The sequence below is a fragment of the Polypterus senegalus genome, chromosome 10 (assembly GCF_016835505.1).
Source record: "Polypterus senegalus isolate Bchr_013 chromosome 10, ASM1683550v1, whole genome shotgun sequence".
NCBI lineage: Eukaryota > Metazoa > Chordata > Cladistia > Polypteriformes > Polypteridae > Polypterus > Polypterus senegalus.
The window spans coordinates 129667396-129694424 of record NC_053163.1 but is presented as its reverse complement, the minus strand read 5'-3'; the positions used below and the strand labels follow the sequence as shown (position 1 = coordinate 129694424).

Genomic DNA, 27029 nt, shown 5'->3' with positions numbered 1-27029 from the left:
AAGTGTTGATGGTCACTTTTGTCATTTAACTCTCATGGTACACAACTACACACATATAGTCCCAGGTTCTAATCCAGTACTTTTATTTATAATAATATGTACCTTTTACAAGCTTCCTTCCCTTAGGGTTGTAGCAGCAGCCACCCAACCTTTAGTCATTGTCTTTGCTCCTTTTGTTTTCATTCTCCTCTTCTGAGTCAAGTAGTGGGCTTTCTTTTAACTCCTGACCCAGAAGCACTTCCAGTGCTCAGTCCATTACCCCTGGGAAGCCCTGCTGGGTCAGACAGAACTATCCTGGTCCTTGTACCATCAATATCTGACAGCTCCCACTGGTGGCCGCCACAGAGCCTAACAGGAAAGCCCCATGAGACCACAACTCCCATGCTACCCTGTGGGTGTCCATAATGAAGTTTGCCAAATGGGATGCTGCCATCCAATGTGCTGTCCTTCAAATCTCCCAAACCCATCCATGGCGTCCCTCTGTGGCTACTGGGACACCAGCCCCAGTACAGAAGCTGCTGCAGCATCCATCCCTGTCCATGTTGTGGCACAGAAAGGGAATATCACAGCTCCCTCCCTGACCTTCCTTTGCAATGGCCACCCAGCCAGGCAAAGGTGCAGGGTCCATCTTGGCCGGAACCCTAGTCCATCCATGACCCATGATGTTAAGTCTGAAATGGACATGTGGCAGAAGTTAGGTATCTTCTTAGTCACTCCTAGCCACTTATTCTCTCACAGGAAGCTACTTCTTCACATAAAATTTGCAAATCAGTTAGTTGTTCTGTGATACCAACAAGGCAGAATATTCTACAACGTGTATATTAACAGGAATCAATAAAATGAATATGGAGTTGGTCCCCCTTTGCAGTTTTAACAGCCTCCACTTCTCTGCGTCTGTGGGAATTTGTGCCCATTCAGCCAAAAGAATACATTACAGGTCAGATGCTGATGTTGGAAAAGAAGTCAAGGGCTACAAAATGCAAATGACAGAATAAATAACAAAAAGACAGGATATAATAAAAAATGAGAGATAATTACAAAGGAAGAATAATAAACAAATACAGTATATCAAAATAAATTACAAAATAATCAAATAAAGTCAGAGAAGAAACTCTGGTTAACTGTAATATTTGAACCACTGGTTTTATACTAGGATTTAGTTTTTGAATTGTGGATTGTATGCGTTTTTAATTACGGAAGCTTTTAAAGCTTGAATTTTATTTTTTTGTAAGTTTTGTACTTTGAATTCTTTATTCATTTCTTTCCATCTGCCATGATTTATGCTGGAAAATGATGCTTTGCCTTTGTGAGAAGCCATATTGTGTACTGTTGTCAGGGTGACGAGCCTTGTTTCTAGGGGCGGAATCGCCAGGGTTGAGGCTGTGACTTAATCAGCAACCAGCAGAAAAATCGGCCTTGGCCATGAACCTTATCTGATCTGCGAATAAATCCTTGTTTCCTTTTGATTTATTGAGCATCTGATCTTCTAGTTTTGCATGGTTTTCAACTCATTGTCTGTTTCGTTTTACTTCAGTTCTGCTTCTCATCTGAGTTTCAGTTGTTCCAGTTTATTTTTAGTTTCTTCTGTTTTGCCATTTGCTTGCTTCTCCCAGCTTACTCAGAAATTTGTTACCTTGCTTTCCTTCCAACACCAACTGTTATATGCTTTTTTAAATTTAAGGGGTATTTTGAACTTTTCATTTTTTATACTTTATTAATTTTGGACTTTGCTCTTGATGTTCTGAACTGTTCTGATTTCTAAGTGGTGACACCAAAAGAATTTTACATCACAACCAGGAGATGAAGCATGAATCAAATCCTAACCCTAAAGTCTGCCCTATTTTCCTTCAGCGTCAAAATATCAGACCCAAATTTCACAGCTGAACAAAACAGAGCCAAGGATCCAGTAGACTCACAGGGTCAAACATGGCACGTCTGAGGTCCGACCATTAAGTTTATAGTGAACTGTGGGAAAATCCACAGCTCTAAAAGTTCTGCCCCAACCCTGATGATTTCTTCCTAAAACACCCACCCCCAATTCCTCCTGTCTATACACTTTAAACAGCCAGGTGCTCAATGAAACAGGGAAAGAAACTGAGGTAAAGACTTGATGCTGAGAGAAATTAGAGGCTAAAAGTAACACAAGGTAACTGCAGCTTAATGATTGATTTGAACATTGTAGTGAGCACAGCCACAGAAGAGACAGATGCACACACAGAGACCACCACAGCTACAAGTTGATCAGAAGTGTTCAGAAATGGGTTCGACATGGCTGACTAAAGGAGCTTTCCATTTAGCTCATGCTGCCAAGAGCTCGTTTCTGAGCCAAATGTTGCATGTTTGAGACTCACCACGGGCAATCTACCACAGCATAAACTTTCAAATTGAGATGTTCTGTGGTGTACATCCAAAGTAATTCATTTGGCGCTGAGGATGGGATTTGTACTGTGGATGGGTGGAGTGTAGTGGTATTACTGCACAGAAAAGGTGCAAGCTGACACAGACAGAGATCAGCTGATGTCATCAGGAAGGGCACTGCTCACAGTGTTCTGAGAAAAGTTCAACATGGCTGACTAAAGGATCTTTCCATTTTGCTCAGACTGCAAAGGGGTCCTTCTGAGCCAGATGTTCCAGGTCTGAGACTAACCACTGCCAGTGGCAAGTGACAAAACAAATTGCTTTGTAGTGTGAATCCTCAGCAATTCTCAAATGTAGTTAATATTAAAAACATGACCCATGTCCTCCCCACTATGGACTCCCAGGGGATCAGTTCAAATGAAATGAGAAGGAAATCGTCTTTTGATTATCTGGAGCGTCATCTTGTCCTAAACATCATAAACTTGTCTCTGAGAAAACAATTTGGGAAAGCAAGTGCTGTTGAGCTTTAAGTTAAAGGTTGCTGTCCCTTCTTCTATTAAGAGGTCAGTGATGCTTCTGTGCAACCCTACAAATTCTGCATTATAGCACCTTTCAAAGCATTATACAACCTTTTAAACCCGTGTCAGTTAATTGACCGGATGGACTTTGATGCGCTTGAAGTGGAGGTAAAACCACAGGGCAGCAATTCAGGTATGAGACTGCAGATGTCTAAGACCACATGTCTTGACGCAGCTGCTGAGACACGTACTGACAGAAACATGCTCCCACCTCCATGTGGCTCCTGCTGGAATCTATGACATCCAGTGGAAAAGCAAAATGCTTTTTGGCAACACAGAGTGCATATCCTGGGGAGAAGTTTAGCAAAGCCCTGAGATACATCTCATCTCCCAGGGCGCCTGGGAAGGTGTTTAAGAAGGCCTCCCGACAGCCGTCCAGAGGTACATAGACAGCAAGCAGGCAGGTCCTGGACTTGCAGCTGAGGAGCACATTCTGCTGAGACATTAAGATGTTCACCTGGCCAGCAATCTTCTGCATCATATTCAGCTTTGTTTTTCCCTCTTGTTTTCCCCAACAGATAACCTTCTGAATTAAGATGGGGAACAGCACAATACCATTGAAAAAGAACAGTAAGCCTGCTAATATTTGAGTTTTAAGGGAAAACTTATTAAAAGTAAAGGCACCCACACAGAAAGCCATGGCCAGGTTTGCAGAGACCACGGCGATTAAGATTAGCAGTATGGAGAGTATGACCCTAAGCCACAGAGGCTGGAGCAGTGATCTTTTGGCAGCAACATTGTTGATCATTTCAATTGCCTCTCTGTAACTGTCTGCTACCATTTCCAGCTGCCCTGGGGGTCCCATTTTACTGAACACTCCCGAGGCCCACTGGGGTATTTCCTCATTCACTGCATACACTGTTGCCAGCAGTTTCCCTTCATATACGGAAGCAGGCTGGCACAATGGCCCCATCGTGTTCCGCAGGAAATGGTTGGGAATACAAAGAATGTCAATGAGTTTTTTGTAGAACTGGGGATCTTGGACATCCAGATAAGTCAAGTGTTTAAGGTGTAAGGGGATGACACAAGGCTGTAGAAGGATGGGTATTACTGGCTTACCCTGGCTGCAGTCCTGGAAGAGTGACAGGTTGGCCTCCAGAAGGCACCAGCGGCTGCGCAGAAAGTCCTCACTGAGGACCAGCACCACCTTCTGGCTGGCTCGGATACAGTCTGCCATGTTGTCCATGACTGATTTCCCAGCGATGAAGTCTCTCTCATGGTGACACACTTTCAGTCCTAGATCGGATGACTCAAGGCGTGCAATAAATGTGTGAGCCCAGGAGGAATCCAAACTGCTATAGCTGATGAATACATGATGGCGCTCGCCCCTTCCTAGGTCAGGGGTGACTATGGGAGACTGGGTGGGATCAGGGAGTGCCTCTGACTCTGTGCTGATGAGGGTTTCTTGGGATGCCATGGTACACTGCAAAAAAAAAAAAAAAGGTGATGCCTTAGGTTCTGCAAAAATGAATGTATTCCTCATTTCCTCCTATGTAACAAGACCTTAACAAAGGCTACTTTTGGTCACTTATAAAACAGCAGGTCATTCATCTCTGTGCAGTGTGGCATATTAACATGATTTTAAAATGACTTGATAATATGAAGCATTCACAGATCTTATACTAAATATGTAATATCAATGGAAACATGTCTTGGTTAAGCCACCCCAGACCACTCCAAAGTGACATTTTGTTGGTAGGTCACATTGCAGAGATGAATAAACACTTTAATGTTGCTTTGTAAGTGTTCGGAAGATTTAAAGAAGTCTATAGAACACAAAGGTTTCCTCCTTTAGTTGTATTTGGAAATTCAAGTAGTATTACAGAAAAAAAATATTTAAAAAATAAGCTCAAAATTATACCCAGTAAAAAATGGTAAAATACAGGAAAAAGTACAGCAGCAATGGGTGCCAACCAAAAACCTTACAATAACAATCAATTGCTGTATTTAAGGGTGGCACGGTGGCGCAGTGTATCAGATTCAGTGACCTCTATCTTGATTTGTTTTTTTTTTAATTAATTAAATGAATTTGGCTTGGAAAGGTAATAAAAAATAATATGTAATATTTTAAGAGTTGCTTGATTACCTGCTTCAACAACATAAAAGAGTACCCCATGCTTGCTTCGGTTGGCTCCAGATGCCCTGCTCAGGGTAAGTGGGTTTGGAAAATGGATGGATGGAAAAAAAATAAGGAGCATTCGAAAATATCTTTACAATTTACGGTAGTAATGGTACATGTTTAAAACCTCTTTTTATGTAAATACATATGTAGAATTATGAATGGGCTCTGTAAACATAAATGTATTTTTTTATATTTTTATTTATATTAATAGATTGATATTTTTGCAAAAGATCTGTCTCTTTTAGGATTTCAGTACTGATTTGAAATATTTAAAACCTTTTAATATGGGAAAAACATTTTTTTAACAGTCATTTATCTTTTGAATAGTGAATTAAGAGCATTTTGCCACTTAATGTCATTATTGAGTTTATTATGATTTTAGTGGTATTTTATTATAATTTTGTAATACAGCAAATGATTGTCATTTTTAGGTTTTTGGTTGGCATAAAGTACTGCCATACTTTTTACCGTACTTTCACATTTGTTTTTCTTTTTACAGTTTAGTGACCTGAAACAATAAAAAGGGGCACACCATGAGTATGCACATTGCCAAGTGAGTGTCCAAAAATGCCAGTGGCAAGCAAGCATTCATTCTGAAAACAGGTACACTAAAAGCTTTGAAAGTTTCTGATAATTTAAATGTAGGACGTGAAAGTCGATTTTAAAAGTGTCCTGCCAGGGGGATCTTAAAGAAATAAGAACAGTGCAGTTCGCTACTACGTGCACTGCCAAATGAGTGGCTAAAAATGACAGACATGTAAATATTACTTTTGCAGTCATGGTGATTTGACGTACAACATTAGGCAGCAAGCTCTGAAATTCTCTAATAACGAACTGTACAACGTGAAGGCCGACTTTAGAAGTGCTTTGCCATGGACTGCCAGGGTTGTTTACTGCCTGGTGCTCAGTGCTGCCAGGATGGCTGCTGTCCCCCTCTGGCTCTGTACTGGACAGTTAGAAAACTGATATTGGTTTCAAAAGTATTACAGAAAACACGAACAATGTCAAGTTAAAACAGAAGAAGAATAAAAAACGGTTTATCCATAATAAGCTATTACTAATGTTAGGATAACTAGATTTTCAAAGTCCCACACCAGGACACAACTTAAAAAAATGAAGCGATGGCGATTCTTGCACGTTGTTAGATGTGTAATAAATCGACAAGCGAGCGGTGTTCCTCTCTGATGTAAATCGACTAAGCTATGCTTTCTGCACTATATCTTTATTAAAAGGCCAGTCTGTTAAAAATGGGACACGCTGCCTAAAAGCGAGACTGCCCCGGAAAAAACGGGGACGCCTGGTCACCCTATACTGTTCTATAAGCCTGCACGCCAGAACAAAGCCCTTACCTCACCAACGTCAAGACAGACAGAAGGTCGCCAGCTCGCAGCAGGACAGATGGCCAGGGGACATCAAACACATCTGATGGGCCCAAACTCTTCCAGGTGTAAGGAACTGAAAGTTTAAATGTTACCAAAAGAGGGCTAATACGAGCCTTTTCCTGGAGGCGGGCCTCTAATGTTATAGAGTGGCATTTGGCTCCACCTACTGGTACAAACGGAAATCATCACGGCGAAGGCCGGTCCTTTGGTTCTGCGTGCTTAGCGGAATTTGAACTCCTAAAGTCTAAAGCACTTCTAAAGATGTAGCTTCCCGTGAGACAATTCCGAGATAACTTTGCTATCCGAATTTTCTACTAGGTGTTTATACAGGTTAGCTTGCGATTCTACATCCTGAGCAGGGCCTTCTTAACGCATGGCACAATGGGTAGTTGCCTAGGGGGCCTCACGAGAATAGGGGCCTTCATGCTAATCTATGCATGTTGTGACTTGCTGAGTGGTTGTGTAGGTAGGGGCCTCAGTGCACTGCTTTTCCCCGGGGCCTATAATGCTGTTAAGATGGCCCTGATTGTGAGTGTGGAGGAGTGCGTGGTAGGTGGGCCATGCAATTGACTTCTGCCCATATGTGGCTATTTCTAGCCTTGTGTCCAGTATTACTGGCAAAAGCTCTGGCCCCAAGTCTTTGGGTTGGGTAAGGCAGATTTGGAATTTGTATGTTACTATTAATATAAGAATATGTTCATGAGTGTCATTTGTACAGAAAGTTTGTTGGCACAGTTTAGCTATTAGCTAAATAAACAAGCTTGATGGACTGAATGGTCTCCTCCTGTTCATCAAATTTCCTTTGTTCTTGTGTTCTAAATGCAGTGTTTCCCAGCCTTTTTCAAGACCACACTGCTGTCTTAACATTTGGGCAGAATGGGCACTGACTGGGGGCAGCAAGATGCTTCTGATGCTTATGAATGTTTCTGTTTGCAGTCAAAATAGCTACCTAAATGCTTTAGCAGGTGGCAATGTATTTGGCATGTTGTTTAGGTTTGGTCCTACACACAATGAAGGCTCCATTCCAACTCAGCGACTCAATATGTACAACAGTGCTTATGATTGCACATCACTCAAAAGCGGTAATGTCTACTTTCACAAAAGTTTGTATTTACATTATTGTTAATACAGTTTGAAATACAGGCCTCATGGAGTATGAAGAACTTCACTGGGTAGTTATAATGGAAGGGCCAATGCCACCAAACTCATTCATTACCCCAAAACAGAGTGGATGATCCTGAAGTTTTCCACATATATTACAGTTCGCCCTACTTAACATATGGAGTTTATGCAGTATCAAATTTTTCAACATGAATTGAGGGTTAATAGAGGGAGCAACACATAAATAATAATTTTGCCCAGCAATAATTCAATTATTTAAGAAGCCATTCAGTTTATTAAAGTGGAACTAAACATCTATTCGTGAAACCACACTAAACCATGAAATACAAGGAAGTATCATTCATGATTTCAACTCAGCAAGGATTTGACACAATTATGGGATCCAATTATACACAAAAGAGCAAATTCTTGACTCATGAGAGCAAAGAATTTAATAGAGATGTAGTGTAGATGACAGAGTGGGCGCCTGCACTTCAGAGAGCAATGACAAAAGGGACAACATTTAGAAAACGCATAAAGATTTGCTTTTGTACCTCAGCCATTCAAACAAACATATACGCTGGGCATACATAATTCTGACCACTTTGGCTACTCGATATTATATAACCAACATATTACGTCAATGTAACATATGTCAACCAAGATGTCAGACACAACTTTTTTGTTGCAAATATTATCAGTTGTGTGGCTTCCACTGTAGGTGGTTGACTGTTGTGCCACTTCTAGACAAAATATCAGACCTGACAGTCTTCTTACTATATAAAAGCGGTTGGGATTGTCCTTCTGTCCCGTGAGTGCTACGCAGGCGCGGAGTTTCACACACGCCCTGTCCATTTTGCAATGCACGATGGGATTTGTAGTTTCGTTTTTCCAGGTAAAAGATGATTTTCTACTCCAGACTGTACGATATCTTCTTCTTCTTTCTTACTATATAAAAGCGGTCGGGATTGTCCTTCCGTCCGTGAGTGGAAAGCGTAGGTATTCCGCTTATCACAGACTTACTACTTGCAGCTTGCGATGCAGGCGACATGATGTGAGCAGAGTTCTGGTGCTCCCATCGTTCCCTTGCTTTTGTGCGCGATGCGCTGGAAAAATAGACAAACTTATGTCTCTGGAAATAATTAATGTTGATGGAGTACAAATGCCTCACCACGTAGTAAATATCAGGGGGGTTCAGAAGGGCGACCTGAATATAGAAAAAAAGTTTAAATTTCATCACAAAAATAACAGAAACTACGAGTATTAAAGTAATACCGCTCAAATGCAATATAACCAAATTAATGAGTTTGTATAAAATATCAAATTGATCTGTATATTGAATTGCCTTAAGAAGTGGTCAACTTAAAAGCTGGTCGCCTTAAAAGGCGGGTGAGCCTAGTTAATTACTAATTCCAGTCATGATGGGGACATTTTGGGGAAAGAAAATAAGAAAAAAATTAATGAAGTGTCTTCTTTTCCCCCAAATTATCAGTTATCAACCATCAATTATTTGAAACAGAAATGCAGCCTTACCAAATTGTCCATAAAAGTTATTAAAGTATGACAAACTAGAAAATGTAGATGTGACGTAACATTCACGAGTGTTCTTGATTGATGTAAAAGTTGGAGCTTTTAAATTTAGAGTCTTAAAAGTTGATTCTATACTTAAGATCTCATCATATATCTGTTTAATGTAAGTGTGTATTGATTATGGAAATATGTATGAAGTTGATTAGCATTCTCTGTTTATGGATATTTCCGGGCATTGTTCAGTATATGTTCATGTACGCATATTTATAATGTAATTGTGATTTATCAAGGGCAAATTGTGTAAAAATGTGCATACTCCACATTTTATAAATCTGATTTTATTTTTGCCATACACATTTTCTTGTTTTTTTTTTTTTTGTTATGCACGTATTTTCACACTTGAATCTTCCCAAAGTTTTATAAATGAGGCCCCAAGTTTGGAGATTTCCTGATAGATTGCAGTGTCAGAGAAACACTAAATCATTATAAAGTTAAGAAAATGAAGCTGTGAGGTTGTTATTGGTGTAATGTAAATACTGAGTTGTTCACTTGATGCTTACATAATTTCTTTTTCTCTTGAATTTATTTCTAGATAGGTAAATTTAGCTTTGTTTTAAATTTCACAGTTTACTTACCTCAAGCGACAGGAGAAGTGAGCTGGCGTACCCGACATGCAGCTTGCACATGTTGTAACTTCTATTGCTGTCCGGAGCAGCTGTCACACGACTAAAAGAGGAAAATATATAAAATATACACATTGAAGTGACCTCTCTTAAGATAAATTTGAAGCAGTAAACTAATTTGTAATGGCAGCACGGTGGTGCAGTGGGTAATGCTGCTGCCTCGCAGTTAGGAGATCCTAGGTTCGCTTCCCAAGTCCTCCCTGCGTGGAGTTTGCATGTTCTCCCCATGTCTGTGTGGGTTTCCTCTGGTTTCTTCCCACAGTCCAAAGATATGCAGGTTAGGTGCATTGGTGATCCTAAATTTTCCCTGGTGTGTGCGCCCTGCCCAGGGTTTGTTTTCTGCCTTCGCCCTGTGTTGGCTGGGATTGGCTCCAGCAGACCCCCGTGATCCTGTAGTTAGGATATAGCAGGTTGGATAATGGATGGATGGAAACTAATTTGTATATGGATTTGCCCAGAGTTCTCACAATTTTGCTGTTTTGAGACAGATAAGTTTGGAAATTGTACAGAATGCTGTATTTGAGATTTCCAAAAAATTTCTTTTACAGATAAGTGCGTTATGTTTCAACAAAATCAGTCCACTGGGAAGCTGAATTATTTAATGTGGACAGATGGATGGGCAGACAGATGGACATGGCAGCCACAATATGTGCTTCTCGCATTATAGGCAAACAGACCTAAAAAGGCTGAATCCATTCTTAGTTAACAAGAAAAATGTAAAGAAAAAGACAAAATTCCTTTCAGATCTGCTGACCACTGGTGTAATGTCGCTCCTCTTCCTCTGTTCTTCTTTTATACTCAATCTGAGGGTCATTTGGCTGGCAGCAGCACATCACTCAACTTAGTTTCTGGACCTTTCTGGTTGTCGTTGGCCTCCAAACACTTGATCACAACCATCAGGGGAAAGTCTGGTGCAACTGAAATCTCCACTCTTACAGAGAGATGGAGCAGAACAAACTCTAAGGTAAGGGAGTCCTTTGCCTCCTCTATGAGATAGTTGGTTACATGGGAACGTGGTGGTGCAGTGACTGGTACTGTTTCTTCATGTAGATTCGCCATTCTTGGTGTGAATTATTTGTGTGGAGTGTTCCTGTTCTCCTTTTGCCTGTATCTTCCCACCCACATTTCCAAATACTTGCAGGTTAGGGTGAACTGGTGACTCTTAATTAGCCTGAGTGGCTGTGTGTGTGGGTTTGTGTGCTGCTGCCCTTTCCTGGTCTGCCTCCTGTCTTGTGCTTGGCGTTGCTGAGATAGGGTCCCGCCATCGCGACCCTTGATTAAGTGGGTTTGAGAATGCATGCATGTATCTGGAAATGATGAAGCTGTAAGGTAGCCCTCTAGTGTTCCACTTCAATGACTATGAAACAGAACCACTTAAGAAGACATTACAGGTCTGCCTTGGCAAAAGTAGCTATTTTGATTAATGATCTTATAAAATATGTAGCATTAATTGCTTGGTGGATTGAGAACATTTGTAACACTTTATAGGTTACATTGAAATGACTGTGGAGCTAGGAAAAGCTAATGCTTAGCTCAGTCGGTGGCTTTTTGTCTCCTGCAGAGCTACCCAGCTACCCACTATTTGACATGTCTCTAATTTAATAGGAAGCCTTCACATGATGATGTGACTTATGGGCAGGAGTTGAGTGATAGTACGTGGTCTGTTTAACCCAATATACTTTTACTACTAATACTAATCCATTTTACACATGACCTGTTTTTCTTTGGCATGCCTGGTTGCTAATCAGAATTAAATTTCAGAAATTTCTGGTGAGAAAAACAACGTGAGGGCATTAAAAAAGGAGAGAAAGTACATGGAGAGAAGCCACTGCTCTAGTCAGGCTGACCCCCGTCCTGCCAATGACCTTCCAAGTAGGCCACTTGGCTACCCTTGTAGCCAAAACTATCTATCCCTCTTTCCAGTTTAAATGTTAGCGATCAAGGTCACAGTGTTTATCGAGCCTCTCTGGCAGCTTTCCTTGTTTTGCTTCCACTGCACCTAAGAAAGTACTAGTCAGCTACAATAACGGTCCTATCAAATTTACAAGAATAAATGGTGTTGGAAGGCTTCGGTTCTGGGATGTGGTGACAGCTGATAAGATAATGTGGATACAGGGATCTAATAAATTCAAACTGCAAAGCTGCGCAGGCAACTAGATAGCTCTGTTTTTGTAGATCCTGCTGGGATCCACAGTTCAAAGACTTCTGTCTGAGTAAACATGGGCATGAGATGGGATGGACTAACATATCAGCCGGGGCACAGCTGCCCCTGTTGGCATGGATTAAAGCTTTCTCACTATGCAGAATAGGAAACACGGCTCAGGAAAGTGAATTGATGGGTGTTCAGATCTATTCCTTGGCTGTATGTCTTCTAGATCTTATAAAAATAGGTTAGCATAAATATTTCTTGTCTGATCAAACGAAGGATAGGTTAAGGAAACCCTAGAAGGAGCAGAAAGATAGAACATAGTTTCCATGCAGATTTAAAGACTGTTTGACTTCTCCGGATAACTAGGAATTATTTGCTGGTATAACAGAGTCCACCACTCTGAAGACATTGTTCAGGAGATCAACAATTCTGGAGGTGGATGGCGTCAAGAGATTATTGCTATGGAGGAAAGTGTCAGAACTTCTTCTGGACCTTCAGTCTCCTTGATTTCATTAGAGAGCTTCTAGCAACTAAAAACAGAACATTATTGAGAACAAAAATAAAACACACTTTTAATTCCCCAATGTTTAATGAATTGACCAATTTCAAGATGTATTTTGAAAGGGTACCAGGTTGTCCACAGGTTCCATGAACAGAAGCAACAGCATGGCAAGTTTAAGTCTTACAGGAAACCTCCGTTTAAGTCATCCTACAGTTGGCATTGTGGAAATGAAACCTGTCATATGTGGACAGCAGGGTGCTCTCCATCTCCCCAGACACCCGGCACAGAGGATCGGAGACAAGTGTATAAAATAAAGAACAGGATTTTATTTTGGGAAACTCTTCCCCGTTTCCCACAGCACAGTCACAGTACAAAGCACCAGCAATAAAATACAATGTTGCAACTCTTTGTTTTCTTCTCCTCTCTCTCTCTGCCACAGGTCACTGCCTCCTACACTCCTTCTCGCAAGTTTCGTCAACCTTTCTCCCAACTCTGGCTCCTGGGGTTGAGGCAACCAGCCTCTTTTACGTAGCACCCGGGAGTACTTCGGGGTCCCAAAGCATTGGCCTGGGACAGTGATGGCGAACCTTTTAGAGACCGAGTGCTCAAACCCTACTTGACCTTCCCGACTGCAACCCAAAACCCACTTATTTATCGCAAAGTGCCAACACGGCAGTTTAACCTGAATATTGAGGTTTTAGTTTAGAAAAAACAACTCATACATTAACATCTTTTGTCTTAAAAGAAACACACAATAACAGAGCTTTCAATGATACAAGCAACTTTTTATTGAAAGATAAAACTTTGCATTTGGCATGCTTTTGAACAATTAATGTGCTTTTTGTTGTTGTATGCATGCTGATAATTTGTCTAACCTTGGCTCATACTTTGCAAGTTTGAGAGCAACACAAGCAGCACTCAGGTCATCTGTTAGTCTGTTTCTGGTGTCAGATTTGATATAATTCAAATCACAAGCATAAGATGATCCAAACAAAGTAGGTAAAGCAATCCCAAGTGCTTTCATTGACTTCAAATTATCCATCCATTATCCAACCTGCTATATCCTAACTACAGGGTCAAGGGGGTCTGCTGGAGCCAATCCCAGCCAACACAGGGGCGCAAGGCAGGAATCAAACCCCAGGCAGGGCACACGCACACTGAGGCCAGTGCACCTAAACTGCATGTCTTTGGACGGAAACTGGAGCACACCCATGCAGACACGGGGAGAACACGTAGACTCCACGCAGAGAGGACCGGGGAAGTGAACCCGAGTCTCCTAACTGTGAGGCAGGAGCGCTACAACTGCACCACCGTGCCGCCTGACTTAAAATTATTTGGCAAAGAATTCCACACTTTAAGGATTTCATTTTCAGAACTAAATGTGCTGTCCTTTGTCATCCCTTCTATCTTCTCAAGTGTTTCACGCAGGTCTTCCCCATTAACCTCCGTTCCCGTTCTCTCTCTCTTTTTTCCCCTTTCCATCTGCCTCGCGCATCTATTATATATTACGGGGACTTGGATCAGGTATGCTGATTAGCAGCTCCCAGAAACAATTACAGATGTGGACGACTCCTCACCTGTGCATTTTAGAGAGGACCACCCTCATCATGAAGCTCCCGGAAACCGCTCTGGCCACACTACCACGCCCCCTCTAAGCTGCGAGTGCGGCGATTATCTATTAAAACGGGCCTTTTCAATTTTGAGCTTTGGACCCGCTACACCTCATCCACTACAACCTAGCTCCTCTCCCACCCCACCACAGGAATCACCTTTGCTACAGACTCAACAGGCTGCCATCCGCGCCACATGTGAGTTTCCCACCTTACCCCAGACAGGAAAGGGAGGAAGCGCTGCCATTGGGCTGCTGGGCAGAGGGGCGAATGATGTGAGAAATGTCCTCAGGCGCGCGTGGAGAGGGGGAAGGGAGCAGCCCGGCCCCGCGTCCCTCTGGCTTTCTAGTTACAAACTCTGTGCTGGGGCAATGGCACACATGCCCACGCTGGCACACGTGCCATAGGTTTGCCACCACTGGCCTGGGAGCCCAAAAAAAGTAGGGTTCCGACAGCACTACCTAGTACCACCCATGTAACCCAACAGGGCCGAGTTGGCAAACTCCAAGTCTCATAATGCCCTGTGGGAATCCGGGGTACTGCTGCAACACAAGGGGGCTGCCACCTAGCGGGTCAGGGGAGGCACTACCCTATAGAAGCTGCTTTGCCCCATCCTTCCACTTCACGGGAATCCCAGCCAGTGCTGAGAATTTCGATTAAGGATCAATATGCTTTATTATTAGTTTTTAGCACTTTTAATAGTGCTTTTAGCTATTAAAAGCCTAGGCCTGGAGCAGCTTTAAAAGGACACCATTTATTTTGTTAGAGAGGCCTCTTGCCTGCCTGTCCTTGTCACTCGCATTGTTTTGAGTTTCTGTGAGACAAGGTCATTATGCTCTCTGAGGAAGCGAGCAGGCAGATTTTGTTTTGAGAATGCAATGTGGAGCTTCTTACTGACAGAAGACCAACCAAACTGTGTGTAGGGTCTTTGCCTATGTGAGTAAAGAACAAGCTCCCAAGCTAGCGCATAAAACATATAAGCACTCAAATGGCATTTAGAAGTATTAGGGCTCTTCAATACCTTAGGCAATAACATTAAGATGCCATATATTATTAGTTAGTTTGAGCACTATAGGGGCTTAAGAGTTGATTGTTGAAAGTTAGGGACATTTTCCAGAACTTGTGCCTGTGATGTGAGCAGTAGCTTGGCCTCTGTCAGACCACTGGGCAGCTGCAAGCAATGACTTAACAGCACTGCTGTCCGCGTTCATGGGCTTTTATATTAGCATGCACATTTATATTTAATTTAGCTAACATTTAAGTTTATATACCAATGCGTCTTTATACTGTACATCTTAGTGATAATAACAAAAAGATACAGTAGCACTTATTAGTTTAGAATCAATTGCTAAAGGCTTGTCTTTTTCCTTCTTTCAAGTATGAAGCACCATGTCAAGGCTGTCTGCAGCTTGGCCCTTACCAGTGACGTTGTTCTCTGCTGCTCACTGGCACAGTCTCTTATTATGTTAGCCTTAGCCTTACAGGATGCTAGTGCAACAAGCAATCATTTATTGAATTATTAATTAGGCAGTCCAGTTTTCATATATAGGGACTTCTGATCTCAGCTTAATTGTTAAGAATTGAATTGTTAAGAATTGATTAACTGAAAGGCCATCAATCTTCACAGCTCAGAATGAGGCCGTAAGAATGAAGCGAGGAGTAGTCAGGTAGCCAAATGGTAGCAATTATATGCACATCAGCACAATTTCCTACCTTATTGTGTTTTCCCACTTCTTTTACTGCTTTATTATTATTATTATTATTATTATTTTTGTCTTTGTGGTGAAGCCTCTGCATTACTATCAGAAAACTACAAAACACTCTCATAAGTTTATGATAGCGGTCCTGGAGGGCCCAAGTAGCTGCAGGCTTTCATTCTAACCGTTTTCTTAATTAGTGACCTTTTTTTGCTCATAATTAACTTCTTTTGCATTCATTTTATTTAACTTGCTTTTGAAGACTCAGACCCCTTAATTGTTTCTTTTTCCTTAATTAATAGCCAAACAATAATGAGATAAAAAATGAACCAAAACATGACCAATATTGTCGAAAATAAATAATATGAAAATAAAGAAAGGCGAAAGTATCAGAAATGTTGATCTGCTCAGATACACAAAACATTTTAACAGTGCTCTTAGAAAAGAGGAAATGAACAACTTTGGAAATGTCTGCTATTGCACAATGAGAACAGCAACCAGCCATGGAATTAAAGAACGGGTTTAATTAACAGCAAGAATCGGCGCTAATTAAGCAACTGGTTGGAGTGAAACTAGTTGGAGTTTGAGGCCCTGGCTTAGTTGCATTTCTTTTGGCTCACTCACTTCACATTTCATTTCTATTTGGGTGCCATTTAAGGAAATAAATGAAGCAATTCAGAGGAACGATGAAGAAATTCAGGGAACAAAAACAAGCCACATAAAATAAATTTAAAAGAAGTTAATTAGCAGCAAAACAGTCCACTAATAAAGAAAAAGGTTAGAATGAAAACCTGCAGCCACTGTGGTCCTCCAGGACCTGAGTTGGGGACCCATAGTTTATGATGAGGGATGCTGTAAAATTGTGATATCATTTGCTCTCTGATGTTTATTCTTACTCCTTGCTGGGACTGGAACTAGGATCCTTTATTAATACTTTTATTTCCTACTCCAAGGTTGGACAAATTCCTATCCTAGTGTGACCTTTAGTGCAATTCCTTGGAGTAATTCTGAGATGCTAGATAAATATGGGTCCAGATCTTGATACTGAAGCAATCATACTTGAGACCAGCGACCCTGATGAACTTTTAGTTTTACATATTAGACCCATGTAGATTCAAATCACATTAAACCATCTCCTCGATACCCCTTTACCTCAGGCTGTCTTATAGTCCAATTATGTCTATGTAAATTGGAAATAAATTCGGATTCCATAGAAGTCAAACCTTACTTTTAATGACTCAAGCCATACAAGATGTTCTGTGAAAGATGATGCAGATCTGCTTTTGGGTCTGTGTGTATTCATTGATTAGTAAAGCTTCTTTGCTGCTCTTCAAATTTTACTTTATAGCTCCTTGAAAACAACAGACATCTGTTGGTGAGAAAAGCTGGGGAACTGTGAGTGCAGTCAAAGAGAAGTTCTGGTGTAAGATCACAGAGGTCTATGTCCAAATGTCTCGGCGGAGCTGTTGGGATACATACTGGCAAAAGCAAGCCCCCACTTCTGTGTGCACCCTGCTATCATTTAGGGCAGTTAGAGGAAAAGGAAAATGCTTCTTGGCCACACAGACTGCATACCGGAAGAGAAATGAAGCAAGGACTTGTGAAACATCTCTTCCCTAAAGTGCCTGGGAAGGTGTCCTGAAAGGTCTCCGGCAGCTTTCCAGTGGCATGTAGATGGAATGTAGTCGTATCCTCGATTCAAAGCCAAGGAGCACATTTTGCTCAGACATGAGGATGTTCGCACGCCCAGCAATTTGCCTCAGATTTGCCAGCTTTACTTTACCTTCCTGCTTCTCCCAGTTACCAACCTTAAATGCTGAAATGAAGAGCAGACCAATGGCAATAGGAAACAGCAGCACTCCTAACAGTAAATGTGAAGGAAAAGACATTTTAAATATAGTCAGATTTAGGACAAATAAAGTTAAGGCACAACCGATAAGTAAGCCAAACAGAAACCCGAGCATGCTTCTTATCCACTTAGATTGAAGCACTGATGTGGTGGCAGCAACCTGATTGATCATTTCAATTGCCTCTCTGTAACTGTCTGCCACCATTTCCAGCTGCCCTGGGGTCCCAAGTTGCTAAATGTCCCAGAGGCCGATGGGGAATGTCCTCATCCACTGCTGACACTGTTGCCAGCAGTTTCCTTCGTATGCAGAAACAGGCTGGCAGAGAGGTCCCATGGGGTTCCTCAGAAGATGGTTGGGGTACAAAGGATCTCAAAGAGTTTTTGTAGAATCGAGGATCCTGAATGTCTAAATAGGTCAGGTGTCTGAGGTGCAAGGGGATAACGCAGGGCTGTAGGAGGATGGGTACCACTGGCTTGCCCTGGCTGCAGTCCTGGAAGAGTGACAGGTTGGCCTCTAGAAGGCACCAGCGGCTGCGCAAGAAGTCCTCACTGAGGATCAGCACCACCTTCTGGCTGGCTCGGATGCAGTCTGCCATGTTGTCCATCACTGATTTTCCAGCAACAAAGTCCCTCTCGTGGTAACATACTTTTAATCCGTATTCTGGGGACTCTAGGTTTTAATAAAACTGCTGGCCCAGGAAGTATCCAAGCTACTGTAGCTGATAAAAACATGGTGAAGTTCACCCTTGTTTAGGTTAGGGCGAGATATGTCTCTGACTGAATGCTCAGGAGGTCCTCGTGGAATGCCATGTCAATGATCTAAAACAATATAATGGGGAGAAAGTCTTTAGGTCTTTAGTCTGTTGTAGGAAGCGAGAGTCCCAAAATGACAAAAGTAACAGCATGCCAGGACCTTTATTACAAACACCAGAGTCACAGGAGAAGGTTCAAGAGGAAGTCACACACCGCATATAACAGTCAATTTAAAAAAAAATTGCAAAGACAGAGAGGTGCACTCCGTGTCTGTTAAGAGAGGTGGTTTGGTCTGTTTGTGCCGTGATTTACCAGAGTGAAAAATCAGTGCTGACAAGGGATTGGAGCAATAAGGCCAGGAGATGAACTTTTAAATGGAGCGGGCAAAAATTAAAATCGAGAACAAGCCAGGGTCAGGAAATCTGTAAATCAAGATGACCTTCCAGCAGAGCTGAAATAGGAAACAAAGATAAGTGGTCAAAAGAACATCTCAAATGTCAAAACTGAACGAGAAACAAAAGGCAGTGGCCAAAGTTAATCTTCTGAGAGTTTTTGTAAATATGTATTCTGCCATGTTAGGGTTTTAGGGTTACCCTATTTTGCTTTAAGGTACTTTATTCAAAAAATGACCCTAATCGCAAACTCTTACCACACTGTCAGGATTGACTGTCATTTCTGTCACCTCTGTAACTCCAGGTAATCAGGTAGAGCAGACAGAGTAACAGGACAAACAGGAAAGAAAGTCACACATTTATTCATGCATCAGAGATAATATACCCAAAATGGAAAAAGAGTGCAAATGTGAGTGTTGGCAAAATAATATTAATACAACCTGGATAGTAGGCTATCTGGTGGATCTCTGTCTTAGTTCATTGCTCTCTTTTATCATAATAGACAATCTGCTAATGATTGGATGCCATCTTTATCATGCTACCATCTTAAATAGTTATTAAAAGATAAAATCATGCATCTCGGATAACTAGCAATGGGCATCAAAGTCAAAAAAAAATGGCTGCTGCCTTGAATAATGAGTGTGAAAAGGTGACACCAGAGATGAAAAATGCAATGTAAACATCAGATCAACATAATGATGTTGGGACGGAGACTTTAGCTTCACTTTTATTTAGCTTAGGGTTTTACATTTGCTTCACATTTGTATATAAATGAATTTTTAATGGATTATTGTTATTTAGCATTTTTTCCATGATGCCATTTTTACATGTTGTGTTGCCATTGCTAGAATGCGTTGGTAGGTTGCTATGGGCGGGTACCCATAAGTCATGCAGGATGATGTCAGCAAGTCGATGGTTTTCAAACCACCGTCTTGCTATCAGCAACACTCCAAATTTGTAAATCAAATTAAAAGAATTGTGCAATATTTAGACGTATTTCTACAGCATTCCAGGGCTAAGAGTTTGGCTTTGTTTTTGACTATTGATTTTTGGTTTTGTTATGATTGAATCATTTATTCATTTTTTTGCATTTTTTTCTTGTCCTTTTTAGAGATCTGACACTCAGAAAGGGTGTTTATTGTGACTTACAATTTGATCTCAATGCTAGTGTTTTGATTTAGTGCTTACTTCTGTTTGTATTCAAATAATTGCTCTGTTTTCAATGCAATTTTAAATTATACACGATTGGTGCTATTTTGTCTTCTTGTCATTGGGGCCACTGCCATGTTAGCTTCATAGGTTGTAATCTTTGGCTAATGACATGATGGGTTTTAAAGGTCATCCTTGGGATCACTTCTGTATCCTAGTACAGGGGTTGCCAACTCCGGTCCAGGAGGACCACCACGGCTGCAGGTTTTCATTCTAACCCTTTTTAAAGAGTGCCCTGTTTGTGCTGCTAATTCACTTTTTGTGAATTCATTTTAATTGAATTGCTTCTTTAAGATTTGTTCCCCTGAATTTCTTCATTTCTTTCCCTAAATGGTACCCAAACAGAAATGAAATGAGAAGTGAGTGAGAGAACAGAAGACCAACTAAGTCAGGATCTCAAACTCCAACCAATTTCACTCCAATGAGTTGCCGATTCCTGTCATTAACTAAAACCGTTCTTTAATTCCATGGCTTGTTGCTGCTCTCATTGTGCATTAGCAGACATTTCTGAAATTGTTCATTTTCTCTTTTCTAAGAGCACTGTTAAAATGTTTTGTGGACCTGAGCTGATCAACGTTTCTGAGACTTTTGCCGTTCTTTATTTTCAGATATTTTATGATATCGATGATTGGCCCCAGTCCTTTATAAGCTGGTAGAAAACTGAATACCAGTACTGAGCTGAGTGCATTAGCTGCTGCTCATGTTGCTCAGCTCATCTTTGGATTCTTGCTTTGAGTAAGTTCTCATTTTGACTCTCTGCCTCGGATGAATGGGTTTGTTCTTGGTTTGTGGACTTGGCTTTGTTTTTAAATCTGTCTTTTCAGTCTATGTTTTGCTTACCATTTTGCTCTTGTTTTGTTTTTCACAACTAATAAACCTCATAACTATTTAAAGAAATCTGTTTTTTTTCTTTGCGCCACAGCTTTTTTACTTTAACATGGCCTTTTTATAACTTCATTTTAATCGTAATTTAACTTAATCCTGATACTCTATATGTTCAATCTCCTCAAAATAACTATTCATGGTGGCTCTAAAATCGGTACTGACCCCTACTCTCTTTTCTGTTTCTTTTTCCTGCGCCACCACCACCTACTCAAAGCTTCATGATGCTCTAACAATGTTGGACGGATTAAAAGGCAGAAGTCTACGTGACCATCATCATCATCAAGCCCTTCCGTGAGAATCCTAAATCCAAAGAGGACTGTTTCATTTATGTTAGGTAGAATGCCCAGAGGGGACTGGGCGGTCTCATGGTCTGGAATCCCTACAGATTTTATTTTTCTCCAGCCGTCTGGAGTTTTTTTGTTTTTTCTGTCCCCTGGCCATTGAACCTTACTCTTACTCGATGTTAATTAATGTTGATTTATTTTGTTTTATAATTGTGTCTTTCATTTTTCTATTCTTTAATATGTAAAGCACTTTGAGCTACTGTTTGTATGAAAATGTGCTATATAAATAAATGTTGTTGTTGTTGTTGTAGCTTTTAATGGTTCCCCTCTCTGCTCTCTTTAAAGAATTCAGTCTTGGCTCCTTCAGGCCTGTGCAGGTCTCAAAGTTGGCTTCTTGAGTTTTAGGCCATGCTGATTTTTGTTCTAGGCCTCATACTAATCTTTTGCCATGATTTGGCTTTTGAATTTAAATTTTTCCAACTTTAAAAATTGTTTTTGATTATAGTTCCTGTGGTTTTGACGATCAAAGAACTGGTTGGTAATGTTTATTTTGTGTTCCCATTTTGTTTTATTGTTATTAGAAAAGATTTCCATTCTTGTGCTGTTCTGTCTTGGTTTGCTTATGGACACTGCCATTCTGGGATATTTCTGTTGACAGATGTTATATCTTTCATAGGCTACATGGCCAGGAGTGTGCAGCAGTTGACATTATGGCCAAGATGGGTTAAAGAGCAGCATCAGGCGTTTCCTGCTCACCCAAGACTGCAGTCACTCACAAAAAAAAAACTTTAGACCACCTCTTATTACTAGTTTTGAGATTGCAGCATGGTTATGGCAACTTTTCTGCTCTGTGACTATGAATTATATCTCACTTTCCATCTAGTTCTGATTAAGTGTAGCTGTTACGAAAGGAATTATTTTCATAATTTTTGCACCTATTTTGAGGCAAACTTAAATATTAGAAACTCGTTATATAAATGTTTGAGGCTAGAGAATTTATCTTTCGTATTGGAATTACATTTCTGTTCCTTGTTTAGAATTGTTTCCGCTGCTGTTTTAGATATTGCAGTTGTAGCTATTTTGTCTTCCTGCCTCTTTTGATATTTTGTGGCTTTGCAAGATTATGGAGGTTGTGACCCAAAAGCTAATTTGTGACTGGTTAAAAGATTCCCTAATATGGAGCTCTTCTATCTGAGTTCATGGATAAATTCTTACATGTCTTTGTGCTGTCATATTATTTTTTCTGTGTTATTTTGGTTATGACGTTTGACTTTGGTTTTTGCCAAATGTCTTGGTCTTGTCACTGGTGCTAATGATCCCCTGGTTTTCTACTTTTTCGCTACATCCTAACCACGTCTTCTCTCCTGGTCAGCCTCCTTGAAATCCCTTTGCTCACTAAAAGCGGAACAATAGCCATTTTTTCCCTTACGACTTAATGCTCTGTTTTTTGGCCAGTATTTTGGCTCTACATCAATAGATACATAGATAGATAGATAGATACTTTATTAATCCCAAGATTTTTGCTGATTTAATTATAATCTTCCCAGTTATAATCCAGCTTGAATTCAGACTTTTTTTTACTTTCATTCTTGCTCTTGAAACTTCTGCAAGTGATATAGTGTTGAGTCCTGTAGTTTGGATAACAGCTTAACAGATCATAACACCAGTCTCTATATCTAAGGCATTGTTCACACTACTACGTTTTCATTTAAAATAGCATTTTTAAATGAAATTATCTATCCACCCAGAGTGTGTGTGTTTTCACATCATTTATGAAAGTATATCTATACTAATAAAAGGCAAAGCCCTCACTGACTCACTCACTCACTCACTCACTGACTGACTCATCATTAATTCTCCAACTTCCAGTGTAGGTAGAAGGCTGAAATCTGGCAGGCTCATTCCTTACAGCTTCCTTACAAAAGTTGGGCAGGTTTCATATATATTAAAATTCTATTCGTAATGGTCATAACTGGAACCTATTTTTTCGTCCATATACTATAATAGACGTCTGCTCGATAGCCGTGGGAGGCGGAGTTACGCCTCCCGTAATTTAGTGCCTGCCCATATAAGGTCGTCCGTCAGCAGCAATCCAATAGAAACACTGCCGCTAAATATTCACGGGTGAAGGACTGTGCTTATGCAGACAAAGATAAGATGGTCAGGGTGGTGTTTGGCACAAACTCAGCGAAACTGCGAGAGAAATTTTTAAGTGCCGGGTCTTAGCTAACATTAAATACAGCCGTGGACATTGCACAAGATGGCACCAGCACAGATGTGAACCTTCGATGCAAGTACACCGAGTGGCTCATGTGAACTGACGCGTGCACAGATAAAAGCAACAGTTCCAAAGAGTGCTGAACAAAAACCGAATTACACAATTGAGAAGGCAGCAAAAAAATATGAAGCGTGTGATACATACAAGCATATTCATAAGTGCAGCTACTGCGGAAATAAAGCACACGGGGGAAAAAGTCAATGTCCCGCTAAAGGAAGACAGTGTAAAAAAAAAACCCGTGCATGCAGTGTGTCGTATCTCAGATAAAGAAGAAGACGAGCTGCTTATTGATGCAGTAAGAAACGAATCGATGAATGAAACCTGTAATCTTTATAACGATTGACAAACACAGAATGTAACTTGAACACAACACATCCTACAAATACGAACCTGATTGAAAGAAATATATATATATGTGTGTATATGTATATATGTAGATATGTATGTATATGTATATATATATGTTTAAATATGTGTGTGTATGTATATATATATGTATTTGTCTGTATATAGTATGTGTGTGTATGTATGTATGTGTGTATGTATATGTATGTACAGTATGTATATATATGTATATATATGTGGATGTATGTGTATATATGTATATATATATATGTTTATATGTGTGTGTGTATATATATATACAATATATATATATATATATATATATATATATGACAGCAACACTCATCACTCACAACAGTGACAAAACAATTACATTGACAATCAGGTTACGTTATTTTTAAAATGTTTCCTTTTCTTTTTCATAACTTCATTAACACACTACTTCTCCGCTATGAAGTGCGGGTATTTTGCTATCACACTATAAAGCGATCATAAACACATATAATGTAGACATTGGCCCACACTGGTTATGCATACTTTGATGGAAAAATCCTTGATGGGTGGTAATACTGTTGGCCATGGAATTTATCACAAAGTCTAGAGACTGGAAAATTATTTGCCTGTTTTGCATTCAGACTGTCAGTCATTGTCTAACTCGTTTAGTCCTGAACAAGGTCACCGGAGGTGGGGCTGGATCTTTTCAAAGGTGACAATAGGGTGCAAGGCAAAAAAAAGCCCTGAACAGGGTGCCAGTCCATCGAAGGGTGAACACACATACGCATACACACCTCAATGACACACTAGTGACAATTTAGTACTGCAATTCCACCTAACCTGCATGTCTTTGGACTGTGGGAGAAAGCCAGTGCACCCAGAGGAAACCTACACTTACGTGGGAAGAATTTGCAAACTCCACGCAGTGAAATCCCAGAACATGAACCCTGGTCTCCTTACTGCAAATCCGCTTGGCCTCCGTGCCACCCCATTGAGACTGTGTAAAATGGAGTTTAGATGCATACAAGTAGGCAACACAACAAGCACTTTGCAAAGCAACATTTCTATGTCCCAGTCAGAGAATGAGATGTTGTAATGAGAAAGATCCAATCAGTGAAGGGCTATGTAGTAAGTATGAGTAAATCACAGCACAATTACAGCCTGCATTTTCAAAAGTCTATGTTTTCACCCGTCCACATTGCAACTCTAAGTCTCCACTTTCAGAAGTACACTGATCTGGAGAGTGCTTTCAAAAGTCTCGGTTTTCAGGGTTTTAAAAATTCTGAAATAGTATGGATGAAAGGTTAAAGCAGAGGCTCAGGTTTGTGTTTTTAAATGAAAGAACAGTAGTGTGGACATGGCCTAAGCTCCAGTTGTCACATTACGTGACTTCCAGTTGTAGGGTACGTCAGATTTACCTAACAATTGCTGCCGATGTCACACTTCGTCCCATACAGTCATGTTCACCTACTTTCTGACACCCTGTTGAGTCCTGCCTGACAGAGCCAACACTAGATAAAGGATTAACAGGTTAGATCAGCTTCAGTCTTTGTCCATTCTGTATTGGTATGTGAAACATGAGGCATCAGGCTGAAAAGCTTCTGTTTGTGAGGACCAATACACCTTCTTTGTTTATTCCTGCTGACTGCCTCCAACTCACTAAGATTATTTCAATGAAGACTACAACTGAAAATCACTGGAAAAGTCATGTTCTACATTATTTCACACTAGTGACTTATACTCCTTAACCTTCTGATTCCAAACTTCAGTACCTTACTTTAACTTCAAGGTCTGAGTCTTCTCAGAGATGCTGCCACCTATTGTTCTTAAGCAGAACAACACACAGGCCCTGATAAGCCTGCAACCTGCCAGGCAGACTTCTTCCTGATTAACCCTCGTTCAGTTTTTTATTAGTCCTTTTCTTAGAGTTCCCAACCAAGCTTTTTTCTGTCTTTAAAACATCTCTTTTTCTCATTCCAATTCCTTTTGAGACAAAGGCGTTTGCAAGAGAAAAGAAAATTTATAGGATGAAAAAAAAAATCTCAGACTGATGTTAAAAGGCCACTCCAAAGCCAATATTGTAATAAAAATATAAAGGTTACCGGTAGCATCTTATGACCATCACCACCACAATCTAAAACACCAGAGCTGTTCCTTTACCTCTTTCTTATGGATAGCAGCATTAACGCTTTCTCTTGAAGCCTCACAGAAGTTCTTTCTTCCCCGGTTTCACTGCACTCAGTCTCGATGAGGTTTAAATGATGACGTAACCTGCCGAGTAGTTTAGCTCCTGGAAAATTCTCAGACATGATTGGGCTAACTACAGTTTGAGGAAATAGAACTGGTTATTCACGTTCACTTTTCAGAGGGCGGAGTCTCTTCTGCTGCAGTGAAGCCACCTTGCCGTGCCTGCTGTGACCACATGGGCTCTGCACTGTGACAGCTGCTCTTTCTGCAGTCACCACACACGCCCCTTAGCCACCGACTATACTGGTAATGTTATATTTACTTTGGTGGGACATATGAAAGTGATCTGATGCTGAGATGTGACAATACCAGACTACTTAAGGGTAGCAGGATTGTCAGGTCCAGCTGTGGCTGCGTCTAACTTTATCCATTATAACTGACTGGGAGCCTCCCAGGCATTTGTTTTCTCCATGAATACTGCAAATTCGAGTTTTTGTTTTCTTTTCTTCCATCATCAATATTCTCTTTCTCTTATACTGTTAATTTGTATTGTCATGTTTGCTATATTAATCAAACTGAACTGAACCTAAATTGTATTGTTATTTATTTTTATGTATGTAAATGATAATAGCAACAACAACATTTATTTCTATAGAACATTTTCATACAAATATTGTAGCTCAAAGTGCTTTACATGATGAAGAAAGAGAAAAAAGACAAAATAAATAATTAAAATTAGGGAACACTAATTAACATAGAATAAAAGTAAGGTCCGATGGCCAAGGAGGACAGAAAAAAAAAAAACTCCAGACGGCTGGAGAAAAAAATAAAATCTGCAGGGGTTCCAGGCCACAAGACCACCCAACCCAATCTAGGCATTCTACCTCACATAAATTACCTCAATCAGTCCTAATTGTATTCAGGGTTCTCATGGAAGAATTTGATGATGATGGTCATGTGGACTTCTGGCCTTTAATCCATTGATGTAGGGACATCACGGTGCTTTGATCAGGTGGTGATGGTGCAGATCGCCAACACAGAAAACCAGATAAAGAGCAGAAGGGAAAGTAGGGTTTAGTACAGATTATGGAGCCACCAGGAATGATAATGATAATTAATTGAATATACAGAATATCAAGAT

At 40.5% G+C, this 27029-nt stretch overlaps 1 protein-coding gene across 1 annotated transcript; it reads right to left on the bottom strand.

The window, feature by feature from the left end:
• Positions 1-59: 59 nt before the first annotated feature.
• On the bottom strand, positions 60-26010 carry LOC120538248. The gene is made up of 3 exons (XM_039767700.1): positions 25862-26010; positions 9707-9797; positions 60-4359 (listed from the first exon to the last, which is right to left on the bottom strand). Exons 1-3 carry the CDS (start codon positions 26008-26010, stop codon positions 3088-3090), a joined length of 1512 nt encoding a protein of 503 aa, XP_039623634.1. The 3' UTR covers positions 60-3087.
• Between the last annotated feature and the right edge of the window lie 1019 nt (positions 26011-27029).